General features: G+C 34.1%; 1 protein-coding gene across 1 annotated transcript in view; it reads right to left on the bottom strand.

Moving 5' to 3' along the window:
- Positions 1–23812, bottom strand: part of LOC120623869 (paired box protein Pax-6-like) — a 55335-nt gene that overhangs the window by 15806 nt on the left and 15717 nt on the right. The window contains exons 2-3 of the mRNA XM_039890146.1: positions 21209–21394; positions 5556–5696 (exon numbers count right to left, since the gene is read on the bottom strand). Coding sequence (XP_039746080.1) covers positions 5556–5696; positions 21209–21394 — 327 coding nt within the window. The remainder of the gene's footprint in view (positions 1–5555; positions 5697–21208; positions 21395–23812) is intronic.

Below are 23812 nucleotides of genomic sequence, written 5' to 3' on the forward strand. Positions count from 1 at the left end.
AGTAACGAGGTAGGTACATATGTACTTAAGTTTCTCTACTTTAGAAAGTTACTTTAAAAGTAATACTATTGTTTCAGAAAATTTGAACAGTAAGGACCATACCGATTTTAGTCTTATAACGTAATAATCGCCAGCCTAATAGAGTCCCACTGTAGGGTACAGGTCCTCTCTCATATATAAGAAAGAGATACCTATATCATATATTTTAATGTAAACAAAAATAATTACATGCAACCGTATGTTATTAAATTTGTCATGAGCGAAATAATATTTTGGTTTGTAAGCTTGGTTTTTTACTAGCAAAATTTATTTTAATTTATTAATCGTTGAGTTTTCAAGGGGTAAAAAAGTATTATATTTCTGTCTTTGGTTTAATTTAACGTAGACTAAAGGCTATTTAAAAAAATCTCTGGAACGATGCTCACAGAAATTGAGTCAAACATACCAAATAACAAACAAACAGACTCATTTTCCTATTTTTAATATTAGTATGGGCTAGTTAAGTTGAATTAGCTCTTTTTAAAGCCGTCGACATAGACACTAACAATAAATGCACATTAATTCAAGGCCCGTGGTCGCTGCAAAGATCTAAAGCCGACAAATTATTTCAGGACTACACTAAAAAATCCCAATTTTTCTGTTTATTTCACAGTTTTTGTAAAATGGACAGTCAAACACATATATACTCGTACGTACCGAACACTCTTGAAACATGTTATAACAATATGTTTTATTTAAGCTTTTTTCTAAGTTAAGACAAGTTACTATTGTCTAGGAATAAACCTGTATAACATTTCACCAGTGATCCTTTTTTCTCTTTTAATTTCCGTATATACGGTGTTAACGTAACAGGATCAGTTAAGTATATACAACCTAGAGCAGCTGTTTTTTTTTCATAGGTCGTCAAAACCTCCATCTCAAATTACAACGTATCCGCTGTCGGTAAGCCGGCAGCCATCACCGAAACTAATAGACCATATTCGGGGTTGCACTTCGTTGGCTTTACCAGCTGACCCACCAAAACGTATTGACACGACTCGAAGTTCAATACACAAGTGGTCAAATCCCCTAATTGGATATTTAGCTATTAGTGACTGCCTGGATAACCGTGCGCCTATTACACCCGACCTTGTTAGCTAAACACATTAGGTTTTACATAATGTGATTAATTTATTGGTTCATGCACAAGTTACCTATAATCAGGTTAATATTTAACTAAATATATTTTTTTTCTAGCGCTGTAAAGACATGACTATTAGCTTGTAGTTCAAGGTGAACTAGATGGTACCATAGCACGAGGAAGATCACTGATGGGTGAAGCAAATATAAGCTATGATTAAGAATGTACTAGAAAAGCAACCATCAAAGAGTAGTAAAGATGATGATGAAGATGTTCAGGTAAACCGAATGACCAAGACGACCGATTAGCCAAAACTAAAACGAAGACTGAAACTTTTTTGAGTTGCAACTAACTGTGATACCTGGAATCGATGAAAAGTAAGAAGTACACGTAATTAGGAATTTGTGAATAAATTATTGTTTCATAGCTAACGCAGTTGTATTTCTGACCTCAAATAAGATAAAGTTACAAAAAACTACCGAAAGTATTAGTATTTGATCAAAGGCCAATTGAAATCAAGGCTGCATTTTTTATGCTCATGATTTTGAATCGATGGAATATTGAATTTTATTGAATTTCAGAAGACTGAATATTATTTTATGCCTATAGAACCACTGGGCACTGGCCTCCTCTCTTGCATCAGAAATGGTATCAGAGCGTGGTCCCACCACAATGCTTGAATGTTAATTGATAAGTTTTACCAATTATTTGGTCTGGTTACTATCCAGTTAATGACCAGACACAATTTTTAACAGAAAAATCCAAGAAACAGCCTTGTTGATCTAGTTATAAGTATGTTCAATTAGGAAAGTGATCCGAAGTTCGAATCCTGGGCCGTGCTAATAATTTGCAGTTGAGTTAAGCGGAGACTATTTATAAAGCATTCGTATAAATAATATGTCATAAAACGGTGATTATGTTTTATGATAAATAATTTATACTTTAAGTTTTACAATGTTTATACCATAATAAAATACTCAGTATATAATATATAATTTATAAAAAATCATAACAGCTTGTTTAAACATAATGCACGAAATTAAGCGATATTTATGAAAGTAGTGTTAACACGCAAGACGAGCTTTGTAACATAATGCCAGGTTTACCGGTCTGAGCATGTAAAATTAACTTTTTTGGAATATAATAATAATTATTTTATGAAAACATTTTATTACTAATAAAAGACAAGATTGATTTGACATTTTAAAACAATACTATAATATAGAGTCAGTCATACAAAGCGACAATTTTGCGCCTCAGTTATTTCAATTATGTTATTTCTATAACCTAGTGAAGGATAATTTTTGAAACTTTGAGCTTTTAAGTTTACTTCATGACAAATTGAATTTGTGCCATTAGTTGAGAATTAAAGGGACCTAAACGTTCGGCTTCGACTATCGAAACTCTGCAAAGGGATATACTATGTAATCTCAACATGTTCAAGTAAATACCAGTATATATTATAACATTGGAATTGGTGAATCTAAAACGAGAAACATTAAGTCAAATTTGCTTTGTCGTTACAATGTTTTGATACACAAAAACCACTTCACGAATCGAGAGTGAAAATCTTGCGCTAAGCGTACGATGCGTTACGATACGTTTTGTGATGTTAAACTTCTTAGGTGACGATTAGACTTTTTTTCTATTAAGATCCCTGCATGGGAATAAGCATTATTTTGTATAGGTGATAATGACAAATCAGGCACTAAAAGGCATGAAAAAAATATTGTTAAAAAAACCCGTTTACCTAAATAAATGTTATACAAATTATAAAGCAATCAATATTTTTTATCAATCAATAATTTATAATTCGGTGTTAATTAAAATATAAAAATTTCCTTACAACAATATATTTACTACATAATACCGAACGGTATACAAAAAAAGTATATTGTATTTATTGCTGATAGGTGTATTGGTATTACATTTTTTTTTTAGATACCGGCTTGTCCAAATTATCACCTGACGTTGACGCCTGAAGTGTAGACGTTGCCTTACATGGAACGTGCCTAGAAAACAACGAACTGAGATATTCCATTGCTAGAAAAGAAAATTTAAAATTTCTTGGTACACAAAAGTGAAATAAAATGCATGACATACAAGTGTACTTTGACCCCAATTAGTAGAGTATGCATAAACTACATCGAATAGTACCTAAGTTAATTAAGGGTCATGAGTATGACACCTTGACCGGTTGCCACATCAATGTTTATCGAGTAAAATAAATTAGGTAGGTATTTATAATGTTTTATTTATGTGTGAATCGAAATAGTGAAAATTCTAAAAAAGTAAGCTTAAAATAATTCACTTGAGCTTAGTTTTCAGTTTCAAATAACATTAAATTAACCAAGTGAGTATACTGAAGTTCGTAAACTGAACTGAAACTTGATGTTCGAGATTTCCAAGTCTATTGCACTTAGGCTAACCAACAGAGAATATGTTTGAGATGCAACCATTGGATGTGTGTAAAATTTTCGCATAGAATTAAGTTTGTGTAAAAATAGAGCACAAAAGATCCTGGAGGGTTGAAGTGCATCCGCTGAAGCGGGCCTCATTACAAGATAGAAGTTTGTGTAAAAAGTAAATATCAAATAACAACAAAGCTTCTTCTTACATACTGATATTTACGTGGTGGAACGGAAGTCTCATTTAAGTCAGCAGGTACTTTACAACTATAAGACATTATTTGAACATATTCTCAATATAGTAACTATTTTTGCCTCCTATTTTATAACGATAATATTCTTCATTATGGCAACTAAGGATAAATTACCAGTTGACAAACTATTGAAAAATAAATTTCTAAAAATTCAAAACGCCCCTGTGTCAATGGATGAGACCCAAGTCCAAAAGTCGATAGAAATCGGGTACCTCGTCCTTACCAACAAAGACATTTTGCAGAGGTTTTACTTGTGTGTCCTGAAAGGATACATTGAAAATTGTTTATAAATAAATATATGTTTCTCCTTTTCTCATCCCCACGTCCTCGCAATATCACTCCAATTTTCGTCCAGGAAAATTAGAGAATAAAAAAATGTAAAAAAATCTCAGGTCAGTAAAAAAATATTTTAATAATATTATCCATACTTATTTATATTAAATAAAACGTATGGAAACAGCTAGTTAGTGATATTATTGTAACGGATCTTGGAAACCTATAATATAATAATGATAATTCGCAGCTCACACAGCGATCTCAGAAACTAGACAACGCAACGATTACGTGCGAGCGTCAGTTTATAATTCCCCTATTGATTGTTAATGCTTATTTTCTTAATAATAGAGCGTTATATAAAGACTTGACAATTTAGTTATTGTAATAATATTATGAACGTGCTGTATTTTCAGTTCACAATAATACCTATCAACTTTACCTCTATTAAAGACAATGATGTGACATTTAGTAAAAACAGTAGATGTCATGTAAACAGAACACCATCTATGCACATGCATAGTGAACTATTTGTATTTGAATAAATGGAAATTAAGGACGATTTTAACTCAATTATTTGAATTTGTAGTCCGCTATCCCGTATTTAAGCAGTGTTGTGGGTTAGTAGTATTATTCCTTCTCTCCTTTATGAGATAAGCCGGCGTCCAGAATGTAATGAAACTTAAAAGCAGATTTGTGACCAATTTGCGAACTTTCAGAGCTAATCTTACGTAGACCCAATACGTATTACAAATTACAATAATTCGGCAATAATGCTAACTGTTGCACATTTTTTTCTGATAGTAGGTACCACTGTACCAGCAAGTACCTAACGCAAAGGAAGAAAGAAAGAATAGGTATTACCCGATGCTATCGCAGAGAAACCGTTATCAATAGGTATTATTTTATATGGTATTGGTATCATCAATGAACAAAATACCAATCCTTTTTATGGTTAGCGCGTTTCCATCTAAGATTACGTTATCACTCACAATCTGGGCTTCTAGTCCGCTATTACAATTGTATCTCAGTGGTTGCTCGATGATAAATTTTAATAATTAGAATTTATTTTATTTATTAGTATTTTTTTACATTGACCTACCACTTGAGACACTATTCAATTTGCATTAGCAGACTGAGGTCCCTGGGTAATATTGCGGTGTCATCGGATTTTCATCAGTTTATTATGTCAGTAAACAAAAACATGTAATTAAAATCCGTAAAGATGATATGGATGGATTTGAACTATTAAAAAAACCCAATTTTTTTTTCTTACACCTTGCCAATATCCATAAACATTTGGACCGTCTCTTTTAGGTGTCGCGATTTGGCTTACTTAAAATGCATGTTTTGGAAAGCAGATGAATGCGGAGCTACGAGAGCGGCGAGGCGTGATCGCTTAGGGCGCTCATGATATTACACGTAAACCGGGAACATTTAGCTTCTGACTTGTACAAAGTATTTCACCATTATTATCTAACCGAGATCATTGTTCCTCACCTTCAGAAATGAGTCTCTCGCGAATCTCCCACGCGAAGATCGTTGGGTTTTCTCTTTTGTACTGCTCTATCTTGGAAACAACCGCCGGCGTCGCAACTTTTGGCTTGCTCCCACCGATTAGGCCCGGAGGTCGAAGAGTGCCTGTAATTTAACACTTTCGATAAAACATGTCCATAGTCTTTAATATTCTGTCCAGGGGCTCGACAGTATCCTGTTGGCAATTAATTTCAAATTAAAATAATTACGCGCTCTTTCAACAGTACGGTGAGCAAACATCTAAAGAAATAGCCCTTCGGACAATAATTGAAAAAGTGACACCTGAAGTTTTTAAAACACAAAAAGAGAAATACTAAATCAAATTAAACCTTTAATAAAAATACCAATAATAGCGGCACGGTACCGATTGATGCAATTTCATTGAGCGCCAAACGTGAGTAAACGCAGACTACTGTCGCAATGCGTTGCTCACTGATCATTTAAAAGTAGCTATGCGTACTTTTAGATCTTATTACCAAGGGTTAGGGTTTTAATTACTTCAGCAAAATCTATCATACGCTACCGCTTCAGCTTTCAAAGGGAAGGTGGACGTGCTTTCTTTAAAAAAGTTTGATAATCAAAGCTGCGGTGCGGAATAACAATGAAAACTGCAAATTAGTATTAATTATAGATACAATGACATCGGCCAAATGAAGGCGGCGCAGCGAGACGGGAATTTTTAATTTGTTTTATGGTTAGGCTAACTTTTTGCCCGTAAACTTTTTTATTTAGTGTCAAACATCGACAAACCTAATATGAGTGTAAACACATAAATATGTAGCATCCTTTATAAATATTTAGATTAATAAAGTTTAGTGTGATATGCACTAATGTAATACCTAAATAGGCATCTTATTTAAGCTCGATAAATTAAATTAGATTTCTGACTCCTAGAGGTACAGAGCCAGCCTTCGGGATGCTTTAATTATTTTATTATGCTTTAATTTATTGAGATTAGGTATGTGTGAGGCATGCAATATTTTAATGATTGCATAAAGGAAACTAAAAACCGGATAAGTGCGATCTATAAAAACGGCAAAAAATCATGTTTTTTGTATCCCCCTAGAATATTTATTTTATCCTCTTTTCAGTAGTTATTTGTTGTTAGAGTGGCAACAAAAATATATCATCGGTAACAATTTCAACTGTCTAACTTTCGAGGTTCATGAGTCAGCACAGTTCAGCCTGGTGGCAGTCGGACAGACAGACAGACGGATGTACTGACAGCGAAGTATTAGCAATATGGTCCCGTTTTACCCTTTGAATACGGTACCCTAAAAAATACTAGTTAGGTAATGGGTAGGTATTTGCAGATAAAGGTACCTATATAATAATTATAAATAAACATGCGTCAAGTACAATTAGATTCACGAGAGCTTTTATTGTACTAACTATTCTAGGACATTATTCGCTAGTAATAATTGCTTTTATAACCTGTTTAGAGCCTGAACTCATTTTAATCGATTATTTAATTACCTTATTAGCGCGGGGCGCATTTCAATCGGTTTTATAATTGGATATAAAATTGAAACTTCACAGTGTGAATTTAGAATTCAGCATAAATTAGCGAGAGTCGAGGTCTAGATAAAAAATGTTGGATTCTGTAATTCCTAAATCAGTTAGTAGATAATGGATGAGTGCGTGCTTCAAGACAATTACACAAAAAGGCATCGGTGGCAGCATTCCGTCGAACGGGCGCGCGAAACGTTTTTACCTGACAAACAACGGCCCTCCATACCGATCACGCTGAATAATTCATCACATTATTTATATTCTCATTTTTGTCAACGCCATTCACGATAAATTCATAAGGGTCTTTATGTCTTGATAAAACTAAAGCTTAAGACCGAAAATGGTAAGAGATGCAAAAAAACACTCCACGTTTAACACGTATGCAGTCCTGCGGAACTTTTTAGCTTTCATTATAACAACCGCGTAGAACTTAATGGCCATTGCGATTGTTTTTCCGAAAAACGAGTTTATTGGGAAACTGCAACTGGAAGTATTTCTAAGTGCCCCACGAACGTTTGATCGACACAATATTTTGCACACAATTTAATGTAATATTATATTTATAGTCACCCAATTTAGTTACTACTGTAATGTTGGTAACTTTAACTTAGCAATTTTATTTAAAGTTTTAAGCACTATAAAAATGTAATGGTTTCTCAATTTGTATCCACTTATCTCATAAAAACCAAATAGCTTGGCAAAAGCCAATAGTTTATATTTAATAGAATATACATTTGGATAGCCCCTTTCTTGCCCTTTTTAACAATTAGGTCTTTAACTGATATCCTTAATTACATTATGCAGTTGAGTTCCAACGTTACCTTTCACCATACTGTATATTAATAATGGTAGCAACTTATACCTATCTAGTAGCAGCATACAGTAGGTGTCACGTAAAATGTGCACTGACGGTCGATATGCCCAGTACTATTTATATAATTACCAGAACTAATTAGTGCAATTTAAATCGTTTAATAAGTAACCTAGAATGTTAACTTAACGTTGTTATGAGAAAACTCTTGCCCTCATGTCATTGTTACTTCTAACCAAACTATTACCAGTTATCTGATATTAGCTTTAGTTACATAGTACAGGATATAGTTAAAATTTAACAAAAGTTACACAATTAGCCACCTCACAAAGTTGAGTAAGTTGTGTAACAATTTAACCGCTTCCCTTTAACAAAGTGGTATAGCTTTTAACTGTAGTTTCGTAATTTGGGCGTACAAATTATTAAGGTGTCCTTTGATTTTAAGGTTGCAGGGCTGTACAGAGACTGAGATAGATGGACAGTCCAGCTGAATTCAGAGACCAAGCTTCTTTGGTCAGTGATTAAATAACTTGCATAATGATTTAAAAGGATTAGGCAAGACCCAACTTATTACATTTTTATTTACTTATGTTATAAAAATGTATTTAGGTATATACTATGCTATATATGTATATACTTATGGTATATGTGCAATAATTGTTTTATATTGAGTACAAAAAAACACTTTCGTAGTGGATTTGAAAGTTCCTTCGTCCGTCAGCCCTCTTTTTACATAACACGATTTATACCAAACTATATAATATTATTAGGAACTCCTAGCTAGGCGCTCTCCTTTAGCTGCATGTTGATTGATAGGTAAATTGCGGGAGGCCGGCAGACTGATCATTTTGCGGTAATTAAATCGGCTAGGAACGTAGCATGACCGGAGCCAATTACTTGCCGTTGCCCAGGCGCAGGCGAATCGTGTGATTGCGTAAAACGCGACCAAGCCTTCCTTTTCGCAGTATTCTCTATTAATACTAAGTACTTGCGTTATGGAAGTTTTATAGACAGAATGAAGTTCTGTGGTAAACTTTCAAGCAAAAATGTTTTCTTGAAAAAAGTCATCATCATTAGCCCGTTACGCCCCATTGCTGGACACAGGCATCTTCTCTAAGACAGAGGGTTTTAGAGCATAACGTATAAACTGCTCCAATGCGGGTTGGATCCTACCTCTATTTATTCGGTTGTCGTGCTCTATTCGAGAAGTAAGCATGACATTTTAAAGTCAGTTTCTGTTTGAGGCTAGACATTTTCGAATTTCATATTCAAATAAAAATTATATTTAGTTTATTAAGTTCCTTCTTTAAAAAATGTTAAACAGCTCAGGTGGACAGACGGTCGGATTAAGTACGGAAATTAATATAGATACCTACACGCACATGATTCTTGATACTATAATGAAGGTATCTATTACAATTGCTGATGTAACTGATTTGGGCAAAACTAAAATAAACTTTAAGTTGGTCGTACATTGCGATGCCTTGCATGGTGTTGCGGAAAGCTATTTATTACTTCTCTTGCGGCTCATTCAACAGTACATACACTACATGTATAATATGCAGATTAAAATAATGTTGTCAGAGATAAAAAAAGTAAAATTAAAAGAATTTATTCATCATCCAGGCAGGTACCTAAAATACAAGTAGATACAAGTATCGCATACTTTACATGTTTTATCGTTCAAACAGAAATGGACAATTAATCATCGGATGAGGACGCGATCCTACAAACGGCACAATACGTACCTAAAACGTCAGTTAATAAATTTCCAAACAACAGTCATTTATGGGCGCTTAAAGTCATTACACGGTGCGTCTACAAAGAAGGACAACATGTTTTAAGCGACGCAGAAAGGCCCAAATTCAGTTGATTAAATTTGTATTAAAACGACTCTTTATATTGGCTGGCGCTAACCGGCGGGAAGTGCCGACTCATTCACCTAATAGATCAGAATCTTTAACAGCAAAGTGGGCTATAGGATAAGGTTGCTATGGTTATTGAATATCCAGGACTGCCCACATTGTCAGACTAATAATTATTTGCTTCATTAATTCACTTGTTTTTGATTTTATTATTAAACATTTAATTTTCCTTTGCAGGACATGCGATAAGTGAACATTAAGTTCGAAGAAAAACGTAGTAGACGCGATGCTATGCACGTCACTTAAGAAGCTCTGCGAACAAACAATGAATCTCTTTTTTGGATGTATACTGATATCATACTTAAGTATCGATATAATAAGCTTCTATTTTAAGTACTTAATAGAAAATCGTATCATAGAACAATTTGTTAAGCTATAATATGATGAATTGACTGTTTCACTAATCGAGTGGTTAACACATTCATCTAAGTATTAAAATAATTCTTATTCGATTCTATTCTAGTTCGATTACTGGATAATATAGAAGTTGGTGGATGCTGGATTTTCCTGCTAATAAGTACCAGCCCAGAGGAAAGAAATTGGCTGGGTCCACTTCAATGCTTACGAGAAAAAGTTAAATATTAAGTTAAATATCGGTCCTGATTAATATTAATAACAGACAAAAGCAAGAGCTAACAACAGAGTAAGAGCTTTTACATATTATAGTCGGAAAAATGTAATAGGCCCGTTTTGACATTTGCGCAAGACCATAGAATGTAACTTGGAACGAAACTAAAAGAAACAAAAAAATAAAAATCAATTACATACAGTGTTTTAAAAAATACGTAAATTTTTTTGGGACGTTAAATAATATGAAAGAATATATCGCGAGTATTCTTTTTGCGCTTACTTCATAGTAGCATGCAATTTATAATTGTTGCGAAACGTTCCGAAAACAGTTACGTTCTCAGTCTTTTTTTTTTTTATACTAGAGCTGTAACCATTTTTTTACTGAATATCGAAATTAAATATTGTGTAGTTATCTTTACTGCAAAGAATAAGCTTGGTTCTCAAAATGGGTTCTAAATAATGAGTCTGAGTTGATGTGTCTGACCAAGCGGCACATGACTGAAGCGTCCCCGCGCGCACTGCGCAGTTTTTCGTTCCTCATCTTGTAAAGTTGACTGTGCGCCCGTTTACTATTACGTTAACTATGGCTTTTCTATTTTGGACATTAATTTAAACATAGTGATTTGACTCGATTTTTGTGTTTGTTGTTATATAGTACTAACTCTGTTTCAACATGTTGAAAAGTCGACGTATAATCAACAGCCAGTCACGCGTATTGGTTGTGGAGTTAAAGGAATACTTTGAACGAACGAACACTTTACAATACATAATAATATCAATCAAGTACTGATACAAACTTGAATTGATTTATCGTGAGTATCGAGTACAGAGTCTTATGGTTCCATAACTAGTTACGTCGCGATGACAAATGTCAAAACGGGCCTATTATATTTTTACGACTATAAGTCAGTATCGGCACAACTGAAGGACGTCCACTGTTGAGACACTGATAACCTGTCAAAAAACTAGTTGGTCAACCATCCTTAACCACGAGATGGAATTTTAATAATTTTGGCTTACTCAAAAAAACTCTCACACTAACTCTATGAGAAGGGGTTTCTCTAGGTACGCATAAAATACACTTAACATAAAATGTATATAATGTATAATAATAATACATGCCGTAGCAACAATGTCCTGATAAACATACACTAATACATGGTACACCTATTAGACCTGGTTTATAAAATTTAATGCAACGCGTGTGTTAACGATGCCTGATTCGGTGATTGATGGGTTTTTTTTTCTATTTCAAAAATTAACTAGACAGCTTGCTTCTTCAGAAGCTTTTGTAATTAGTTTGAGGTAAACCTAGATTTGATGTCAAATTCTATTGGCGTACATTGGAAGTAAAACAAACTTGTATGCCGTCACGCCTAACGGTCTGTCGTTCTCTTATGCCGAATCCCTTTGCGAATTCTTTTGCAATTATTATACTATAAATATAATGTATTAGTTTAAATTAAGGAACTCTATGCTCTGCATCCAAATTAGTTCCGCCATTTTGGTGATTGGGCTAAAACAACTTATTTATGTCTTGCTGCTAAATATTGGTTAGCACTTAATTTTGATACAATAAAATAAGGTACTCATAAGCATACAAATGTGTACTAAAACAAATCATAATTTATGCTATAAATATTAATTAAGCTCGGCCCGTATCTGCGTTAAGTTAGGTTAGACTTATAGAGCAATTAAAGTCTGTAACAAGTTAATTATCATAAAAACAACTGCTTGTACAATTTTTTTAAACATAATCCTAAGTTATTTGCATTTCACACATACCTCACAGTATTTTTAATAACTCAGGAACATAATTAGTCATCGTGGCATATAAAACAAATGTAGTCAAGTGCTGATATTTGCACCATGATGAAAATGGCTGTCGTGTATGTGTGAGAAGGTATTTCCGTAACCAGGGGATTGGTTAGAACACCGTGGGGTTTTTGCCGGTACGAGTCCGACATAACCACCGTGCCTCTCAGTGATGCTTGACTGCAATCACACCTGATGGTGAGCGATGAAAATATTAATTAAATATTTTTCTTTCTAATAAAGGTGAATATTTTTTTATAAAATCCCCTCCTAGTTTGGAGATGGAAATAGAATATCGTAGTATTAGTCATCCGCCCAAAATTAGAAGAGTTTAGGCCGTAGTCCTGCAAGGCTTAATTGCTTAAAAAGAACATAACATAGATAAGTTAGAGCCTAGAGGTGCGTTCCGGGGTTTGAACTAGAACCCGCAAGACTGAAGCCGAAATCCTAACCACTAAGCTTTCAACTTTTCCAAGCTAGAACGACCTATTTAGGTTACAAATAACAAAATATAAATTAACAATCACTGAAAATTAACGATGGCATAACCCAAACCAGCACGTTTTAAAAAACGTTCTCTGGAACGATTAATTCGATTTTCGAGCTTCTTTGCCTTTAAATCTGCATTAATTATCCCTATCCCTTCCCTATTAATATTATAAATGACAATGTAAGTTTGTTTGTTACGCTTTCACGCAAAAAGATAATACTTCTTATATTTTTGGAAGTATTAGAATTATTATAGGGCAATAGCTAATATTATATAAAAGTTTTAAATAACATCAATACCTAGTAACAAACGGATATTAAGAAATCGCAGGGGTGTACTTAAATTTTGTTTATTCGTAATAACTTAACCTACTTGAAAAAATAGGGTCAAAAAGTTTGTATGTTTGTGCAAGATCCTTATTAAAGATTTCGTTCGTTTCGGAAGCTTTAATGAAGATGAAAACAAGTCATAATATTATTTTAATTGAAATATAGTTAAGTTATTAATAGTTAGTTATACCTAGTATTAAGAAATCTGAAGTTATATGGTATTTTTTTAACGCGCTTCTAAGAGTCGTATATGATATTAAATATTTCATATCCTTCCTCAAGAATTGCGCTATCACATCTTTTTCTTTTTACTCGACAATTTCGGTGGGATTTTTCCAATTGTTGTATACGGCTCTTAGAAGGTGATTTAAAATAAATAAGTCAGAAGAAACGAAATAAAAGAAGTAATAAAGTGTTAGGTCGGGCTTTATTGTGTCCTCCTTAGTCGTTCACTCTTGACACAGTGGTCGTGGTTGACGATGGTTCTTTTTCTTTGCCTACAGCAGCCCCCGCGATGAGCCTCCACTTGTCACGATCTTCAGCGTTTCTGGAACATTGGACTATGGAGCTTTGTGTTGTCGCTTTAATTATGTCGGTCCAACGCGTGGGTGATCGATCACGTGACCGTTTGCCTTCCACTTTCCCCTGGACAACAAGTCGTTCCATGGAGTGCTTATTCCTAGTTATGTGTCCAAAGAACTTGAGGATTCGTATCTGCATAGTCGACGATAACCTCTCTTTGACTTTTAATTCCTCCAGGATCGACACGTTAGTCCGAAAAGCTGTCCAAGGGATTCGCAACAGTCGCCGCCAGCACCACATTTCTAGTGCATCATTTCTAGACATTTAAGACGCCACTGGACGTGACGTGATAATGTTTTTATAGACGTGACGTCATAATTTTGAATTCGGCGTTAGACCTGTTATGGCGGATCGGTAGATTTTCAGTTTTATTTATTAAAATCAAACACCAATCTCACTTCGAATTATTACTCATCATAATATCATTAGAAATATACAATATTTTAGCGATTCTTTGCTACTATCATCATGCCTTTTGGGAATGAGTGTATGGTACATCACTAGTAATGCCTGTTACTTACCCTCTTTCACTTAGCAAGCTACCCCTAAGATCCAGGCCATACCATATGTAAAATATATAGCTATAAGCAGTGGCGTGCACAGGGTTTTTGACCAGGGTATGCATAAAGCAGGTACATGGCATAATATGGAAATTTTCTCCTCCAATATGACTTATATAAAATAATTCGGGTATGTAGTGCTTTTGTGCATGTATGAAGTGCACGCCACTGGCTATAAGTACATCTAATACTAGAAGTGGAATTAGAGTATCGACCTACCAAGCTGCGCCAAAACGGGTTGGTGGGATTTTTCCAATTGTTGTCACTTTACGCCTAACGTGCTCTCCAAAGCACCTCCACAATTTCCTAACCCCAAGCTCGTACTGACCATTTGTACCAAAAAAATTCACCACCTAACGATTAAAACACAATAGAGAAATGAAATCCCATAGAAAACAAAGGCTTAATCGACTCACCTTCCATACTATCATTACTAGGTTTATTATACTTAGCTAAAACTATCATTCTTTCTACGGCAAAGATCATTAAGTATTCAAATTGACTCACAGGAATTGGAGCGTAAAAAGAAAAAGCATAGTTTGTGGCAAGAATGTCAACCCTGGTAATTCAATTTTGATTATAGGACCAAAGCTTAAATACGGCTTCATTACGCGCCGCGGCGATCCGCAGACAATCTTTTTGAGTAGGTATCATTACCGACGTACGGGTATCATATCGAAATAAAATGACCGACCTAATACTTACTAAAATACAATCAGTAATGTTTGTTTATTTCATTGTTTAGAAAGCTAGACTGAGAAATGAATTTGGTTCACTAAACTTAATATCTTTACTAAACTTGGATCTTCGTCCAGATTAACAAAATGATCCTAAAAATATATCAAATTTGGGCTAAAGTCTAACGCTCCATACATATATCATATATATATATATTTGTTATAAAACAATTATTTTATACCACTTAGAATAAAATTTAACCTATTGCGAAGAAGGTGTAGCAAAAGTGCACCTGTGGCTTAGATAATCAGCAGGTAAGTACAACCATATTATTATTTTTTTTTTATTATAATTTGGAATTACATCTCCAATTTTCGACTAATAGGTATACAAATTAAATCTATGCCTAAAACATAATGTACTAACAAACGTTTCAAACATTAGAGCTAATTTAATTCCACAACAAAGGTGAATTAGACTTTTATTTATAAGGCTGCAAAAGCTCTACGATCAACGCAGCTGAGTGACTAGTACTTCACTCTTGAGTGTAGTTATTATATTAATAAGAGTTTAAGAGTCGTTCAAGTTGTTTGTATTGATTGAAAGGTTATTTATGCGTGCCCATTTCCACGGCTAGCTGTTTAGGCTAGATAATAACATTTAAGCTAAGGCTAGGCTATGTTAAACACGTAAGTGGTTTTACATGACGGCCCAGGGCCATAGCCAAGCTTCCGTGGGAAACAGACACGTGACGTTAGGAAATTACCAAAGGCTAAAATTGATTGACAGTACACTCAAAGGTGTAATATTTTATTGAAAGTATTTTACATTACTATCAAATTTAAACTTAGTTCGTTAAATTTGAGCGTACATACCAATCATCCATGGAAAGTTTAATTATGACGTGAACTCAAGGATAAGTTTTGTTGTTAGCTAAGTTTTTGTTTTTGGGCTGTGACTTATAATCAGTGAATAATCTACATCCAAACTATTCTAAAGGCTGTCAGTGATATTGGAGTGCACGCAGTGTTTCTACGTCTACGATATCACAGTAAATCAGGACCTAGGTTAATGATTTGTTTGTAAGTATAAGCATTTATGTGGTCCACTTTTTTTTTTTTTTCAGTCGTTTATCTACTACCCCTGTGGCATACAGTTTCAGTTATTTAGGAATCAAGGCAATCAACTGCATAATATATACATATTAGCAGTGGCGTGCACTCAGTTTCTTACCAGGGTATGCATACAGGAAAGTTGCATAAATAGGAAAAAAATCCTCCTCTTATTCGGGCTATATTTCAATTTTAGGGTATGCAGTGCTTTTGTGCATGTATAAAGTGCACGCCACTGCAATCAACTTTGAGCAAACATTTTAATTAGATTTTACTTGCGTTATGTTGTGGAATAAAAGGAATTAAGCTAACGTTGTATGCCGAGGACTTTAGCAAAGAAATGCTCCATCATCATCATTATCCTCAGCAGGGTTTTAAGTATAGAGCACCATTGCAATTGTTTCGGAGAGGTTTATTCATTATTATCAGTGATAATAACCGGTACCTAGTAACGGCTAGCAATTTTGCCATGTGACGTCTGCTAACTGCTTTTAACCAATTTAAAAGTAATACAATTTTTATTTCAGATCATTGCAACTTCACATGTAAGTACTTCTTGCGTCATGACTGTACATTTAAACTGTACCTCGGTTAGAAAAACAGATTTTAGCGGAAAATTTTCTATGAAACTCTAATTTAACAGCAGCTATATTATAATTATATTATGTTTTTAAATGAAACCGGAGACGATTGGGAATAACTAGACTTAATAAATGTGTTAACACATTGCTCAAATATCACAATGATATAAAATTACAATTCGGATCATTTTGGATTTTTATTTTCTTATCTATAAGGATTGCTTAGGATTGACCATGTTCAAGAGATGAGCTAATGGCCAGTAGATGCACAGAAATGAGACGAAGAACCGAACGAACGAACGTGCATGAATTAAAATACTAACACGGCATTCTAAATTCTAATCAGCGGTACAAGATTTTTAAGGAATAATAGTCAAAAATTGTAATTATGCATCGCTATAACAAAAGCGAAGTTCAACGCCAGTTCAAAATGCGTATCGTGATAATACAGCGGAAGGTGCACGCACCGCTGCTTTTGAAATCGTCCTTTCACGATTCTTGAGCAAACACAAAGTGAGCATGTGTCCTAATTGTATAGCACAAATCTAATACCTCAAATTAAATCGCTACCAGTTTTACAATGACAACTCACGCTCGGCTAACAGCACACTGATATTATTGCTAATTGCCCACCGTACTTTGTTTTACCTCAATTATTGAGCATTTAACTCGCTCGTAGTTCAAGTGTGTGACACGAGATGATAATTTGATGCATTGGTGGTTTACAGCAGTAGGTACATAATAAATGTGAGTGACATAAAATAACTACCTATTTAAGTATCAAAGGCGGCTCTTCTACACAACACTATTATAGCTGTTAATACCTAACAGGGTTGAAGTCGTCAGGTGAACCATTAGTAATATTCTAAATGTGTGTGCATTTGGATCTTTATACTCCACACCAAACAGATCTTCGGCAATGTACCCTCTACGCACGTTTTGCTCCGAAACCGGATCATCCTCAGGAGATGTTGACTTTACAATGAATAATTGATTGTCTTAACATAAACCATGCAGATTCTCCTGCTTTTCGCGGAGTATAGCAAATTAAGATAAATTTTCATAGTATATCATTGATTTCGGCAAAGTAACGCCTGCTTCTATCCAATGCCAAAAAACTAGATTCTTTGTATAGAGTTAGTTGATAGAACGAAGAGTATATATATATATAAAGGCTATTTTTTATTCTAAAGAAATAAATGGTTCCCAGAGGATTTGTAAAAAAACGAAATAAACGGGGGCAGCAGCTAATTACACAACATAAAGATCTGCTATCAAACTATAAACTCTCCTAATAAGTATGGAAATACAACTATCCAGAAACGGTTATAAACAAAAATAACGCATTTTAATAAATTATTTTCTTAGAGTCTATCGACTGATGTTATATTTTTACCACGCAGAAGCTTTTACAATAAATAATAAATATATTTATTAATATTTTATTTTGATGAATTTATTGCTGTTAAACTTTCTAGTATAAATTCAGGATTTAATTGGTATTATCCCAAAATACAAGCTTTTGAAAAAAAACCATTTACGATCTCTTCCAGTCAACCTTAGGATTAGAATAACATGGGTTGAAGGCAAAATGGATGGTGGTCTGAAATTGTTATAAACCAAAATTCGAATGTATGAACAAAATAAATTATGTAAATGATACTCATCAATATAATAAGAATATCCAGGATAAAATGTTTGGAATGGGATTTGATAGCATAGAGTATTTGTAAATTTGAATCAAAGTTATACGTTTTTAACTAAGAAATAAACCCCTAATAGACGGATATAAAGACAAAATTCACCAAATAAGCCTCGATTCGCTGGACATTAATAATGTCCTATATGAGTAATGCTATCTTGCCTCACGCCATTTCGAAATAATATATACACCATTATCGGCACTACCCAACATTATAAAGACAACAAACTGTATGTGATATTAATCTTTACACCTTAGAAACGCAAATCAATAAGTAAATACAAGGTCATCTGTGTGGAGTAGGTACCTACTTTTAATTTTATAGTGTGAGCATTAGAGGGAAAAATAATCTTGTAAATAGCGTATCAAACATAAATTATGATAGTTAGGTAAACTGTGTTCGAAATTAATTATAAGATTTTTTTTATATTTGATACCGGCACTAAACCTTTGTGAAATAATATTAATAGAGATATATTCCAACAATTACTTATAAATTTTTCTCTAAAAAAATATATGCCAACGTATTTCCGATTTGAATCCAAACGATTGCGATCGAATTGAAAACATCGATAATTACAAAGAGAACGAATATAAATGCGAAGAATCATCGATGCTAAGATAGTTTTGACATGGAACTCGTATTGGTACGGGCGCCCGCGGCAGCGACGCAGTCCGGTGGCTTATAATTAACACGCTGCAAGTTTTATGAATCGATTAGGATCTAAGCTTTCGTCAATAGCAGCTCCGTTCGAGACCCCGGCGATGGCTTATCGTTGATTAATAGCAATTGAGATTTTCGCCGCAACCGTGTTATTAGGAAACAGATAAAACACAATCCAAACTCCATCGCTTTCGCCAAATCACCGACTGGTCATTGAATTGGATTCGATGTAGATTATTGCAATTCGTTAAATCCGAGCATTCAGAACCACTAATTCGAAAGTTGTTATAAACTGCCAGTATTAACCACTTAGCCAGGATGGTTAGTATCGTTAAAGTTAACACAATATTATGATTAATACAATATTATGATCTGGTCCGGGTGGTTTGTGTGTGGTTTGATTTTTTATTTCTCACATATCAAGTAGGTACCTACGTACGGTAGAATACGTTAGGGCCTACTGTAGTACTACTATAGTCAGTAGGCCCATTCTATTTTTCTATTCTATAATGTAAAAGGATGGGTCGATCTGAGCAAATCCACAATTAAAGTAGGTACGACTGAACTCTATTGGCGCTTATACTATTTGTGTTAAAATTCCGCTATATTATTCAGTACAGTCGTACGTATTGATCATTCTAGGCGGGCGGTGAAGTAATTATCGCAAATAACTTAGTTGCCGGCTATTGCTGGCCGCGGGGCAATCCTATTGAGTTCGCATGTATAAATCAATTTTGCGATGAAGAACCAAGTCTCCATTAATAATGTACGTGTTAATTGCAGTGGAATCGATGCCCAGTAGACATTACTCATTTGCATCATCTACTTCTGTTACAATTTTATGACTTTATGGATTTCATCAAATTGTAGCTAGCGGGCTAATTTATATAACATTCGAATATACAATAGAAGCAAGGTAGTAAATAGGCTTGAAGAGCCCAAAGTTTCAGACCTTTTCCTTATTTTGAAATAGTTAATTCCATGTTCGACCAAAGATTACTTACGGCCGACATTGTAAACTTAGATGTGCTAAAAAGCATTTTGTATTGTTATTTTTGATTCACAAGTACCTATTGTAAATTTCCAAATCAGAAATTGAATCTTAAAAATGTTACGATTAAACTAAAATATTTTCTTTAGGACGCTGAAATATTGATATAATATTAAATCAATGCCTCTTACATACAATACCAGCAATCAAAGCTGACTTCCTATGCACAAAAATATATTTTTTATATATTACGTATATTTATTTAAATTATATATGTATATGTATCTTTACATTTTGGTATTTATGTATCAACACTCTTGGCACTATCCCGTTCTCTTGCTGTAAGTCCTTTCTACAAAGGTTGCCTGTAAGAGATCGCTTGCCGCAATAAGGCCGCCTTGCATGTCTACATTGTGTACTGTATACTCCTTACTGTTTCTTTTCCTGTATGTTATATGTGCAATAAAGTGTTTCTTCTTCTTCTTCTTGAATGCAATTTAAAAAATATATTATATGAGTTTAATATAGCCCATGACTATCATAGATGGTTCCTAAGGTTCACTTCGGTTTTAGTTCAGTGGATCGCGAATATCAAAATCCAAAAAGTTTGGGATAAGTAAAAAAAGCCGTGCATCACTTTTCAGCGGTAATGCAAATGTATTGAATTATTTGAGGAACGACCGATAAATTACAACCAGACATGATTAATGCTTTATATTATTGACGATATTAAAGCACAGGTATACTCGTTTTCACGGTCTCATAACGACCCGAGGAGGCAATACACAATATTGATTTTGTTTATTTTATCGCAAACTTTATCACATTAATAAAAATCTTTTCGATGCCCGTAAAGTAAATTAACTTAAATAATAATATTTTATTATATATCGCAATAACTAAATTGAGTTATCATTAAACTTTATCATTTTACCGTTATCTTTTAGTATTTAACTATCGTAATTCAAGTATTCGATACTTCAAAGATGTACAATTTTCAAAGATGTAAGCAATATATATAGTTAAATAGTCCAGAAATTTTCTTGTTAAGACTTGGAACTGGTTCAGTTAAGTGTGCAAAATGTAAAGCTTATACACTAATATGTTGGATGTTGCCCGGGCTATATTCGGTTTCAGCGATTAATAAACATTAGACCTTGAACATGCTGTTATTAAAGGGGACAACGACTCAGCACAGACTTATTACGTTTGTCGTTTGGGTTCTCAAGTTGCGACCTTTGCATTTTGCCTACTTAACTGCCCTTGGCTCCTGCTCTCGTAGCTTTAAAGCTTACCAAGCAGTTTAGTAACAGCACCTTGCTGGGACAGCACGTGATGTGCGATGTCGTAATGCCTCAACCCGAAGCGTGACAACTCCAACAGCCTCTGCTGGGACAGCAATGATGATAGAGGGTGTGATGCCGCGCCGGGGTACAAAGGGGTCCCAGAGCCACCGCCTGATGATGATGGAGACACCGGCACTGAAACGAAAATACAAATATTTATAAAATTCCAAGTGACTAATTACATTTTCACAACAGTCGAACACAACATTACCTAGTATAGTTAAGTTTTTGTAAATGAGTCAAATTCTTTGTCTATTAACTTCACCCTAGAATGGACACGATTAACTGTAAAGAATGAATTATAGAAAATAAGTTTTGTATGCATAAACACTTTTTGCATACATACATTTTGGCCCAGGTATGCTTGCCAACTTGCTTACTAAGCACCTTCACGCATTTTGTACGTAATAGTGGGCGTCAATATTTAAAAGGCTATCACTTCATCTAAAACAGGTAGCATGTCATATCTTTGCATTCTGTGTTAGACAAATATTTCCACACTACTCGAAGCTCTTGGCTTTGAGTGTTTATTCAATTTTATCTCAAATCCTACACATTTATTCGAAAATAAAATATACATTTATATTTTTTTAAGTTTTGCCTGTATTCATTAATCCAACTCAGTTAATTAAATTAGAGAACGAAATAAAAATGGAGTAATTGTTAATATCTCGTATCTACACTATGAAATTTCCGTTTCCGCTTTTCCCGTTAGCTTCAAGTAGCCTTGTGTATTGCAAGCCAAATAATAATAGATATTGAATAGAAGCGGGCGTAACATTTCGGAATTCTCTATAACCCGCGAATTTGGTGTTGCATCATATAGATTGGAAAAAATATATTTTTTTAAATTATAAATTACACCGTACAAATTTTCCTGCTTTTCGCAGATATTAGGCCGAAATAGGCTTCAGATTACCCTGCGTTAAATAATATCCTAGTAATGTCTTGCGAATCAAAGTATTGTTAAAAAGTGTTTAAACTTACCAAAGATTATTCTAGACAGACAGAAAAAAAATTGTTAACTTAAGGTTAAGTTATGATTTATGATTAAGCTCTGAACTTCACAAAAGACAATCACTTCGAAATCGCAGACACAAATAATTCAAACTGATTTATTAAAATAATACAACGCTCTCGAATTACTACTTATCTCAGTTCGTTGATATAATAGATTTAAAATGAAAATTAAACTGCCTTAATATTGTTGCAAATATTTAATTATGGAGACATAATTAAAATATTTAATTATGGTTCGTTGCGATGTCATTAGCTTCGAGATTAATTTGTTTAACCAAATAAGAAACATTATGCACTTTAAAAGTCTTTTGCTAACACGCCAAACTCTCTAGTGAAAATTTTAAACTTTCCAGGAAACATAATTATTATTATACCAAGTAAAAGCAAAGAATGAAATTGACATAATAACTTGAGTAGGAAAGCGTACCCAAAGAAATTATTCGAAAATGAGGTATGAAATTGGAACTAATAACAAAACTCATTTAAAACGATGTTGTGCATCGTTGAAAGAGTTTTCTTTTTTTTTCATAATTTGAGAGCCGCAGGCGTTGCCTTTTACCGTACCAATGCACAAATGAGTTGGCTTTAGTTTTTCATTAGAAAAGTGAATTACTGCGCGGCAAAGGACTAGATTACTTTTATTAAAAGCGAATGCTATGAAAAAGATAGCTTGGCAGGCAAGCGTGGGAAAATTTCCTTTTGTACAATCGCTGCCCGTTATAACAGAGTACGGTGTTACGTCCCTTCTAATATGCATAACCAATTTCAAAATTATATTGAAAGGCAACTGACAATACACTTTTTATGTAGCACTAAGTGCTTTAAAGTGAAATGGTGCACTAATAAAATTTTATATATTAACTTGTCCGCAAAACAAGTGAGAAACGAAATTAAAATGTATCCCGGGCGTTTACGGTGTCGCTTTCGCAACAGTTATACGTATATTTATCCAAGCAATTTGTCGTTAACAGCGACCAGATATGCTAAAGGCCGATCGTAACAATGCGTTTCTTATGAACACATCATAACACATTCAATTATAAATTAAGCTATTAAGTTAATATACTATAATTTGTTTATCAGGTTAAGCATCGAAATTAATGCAAGTGGCATAACTTGTTCATAACTTTACACTTTTTATTAGCGAGTCCGTAAGGCGATTTCGTCGAGAAGGTATGACTGAGGTTGAGTCTCGTTCAGACTAAAATGGCTCCTTTTACAAGATATTAAGTCGCACATTGGTTTGAGGTGAACGATTCGATCGAAGGCTTGGAATTGGACTTCGACGTATAATTTCTGGTGTAATCGCTTCAATAATGGGAGAAAAAAGTGATATTATCTGCCCACGGTCAATAAATTAACACCGTTTAGAGCGAAAATGTAGAGTCTTAGTGTCGCTACTATTATAAATAAGGTAAGTTGGAATCGAGCGAGGTTTTAGAGAGCGTTCATGTCGGTGAGTGCGTGTATGTTTTTATTTGGGTGCGTGAGCAGTGAGGCCTTATTAAAATATTTCGAGTGGAAACTGGAAGG

Source organism: Pararge aegeria, chromosome 5, assembly GCF_905163445.1.
Source record: "Pararge aegeria chromosome 5, ilParAegt1.1, whole genome shotgun sequence".
NCBI lineage: Eukaryota > Metazoa > Arthropoda > Insecta > Lepidoptera > Nymphalidae > Pararge > Pararge aegeria.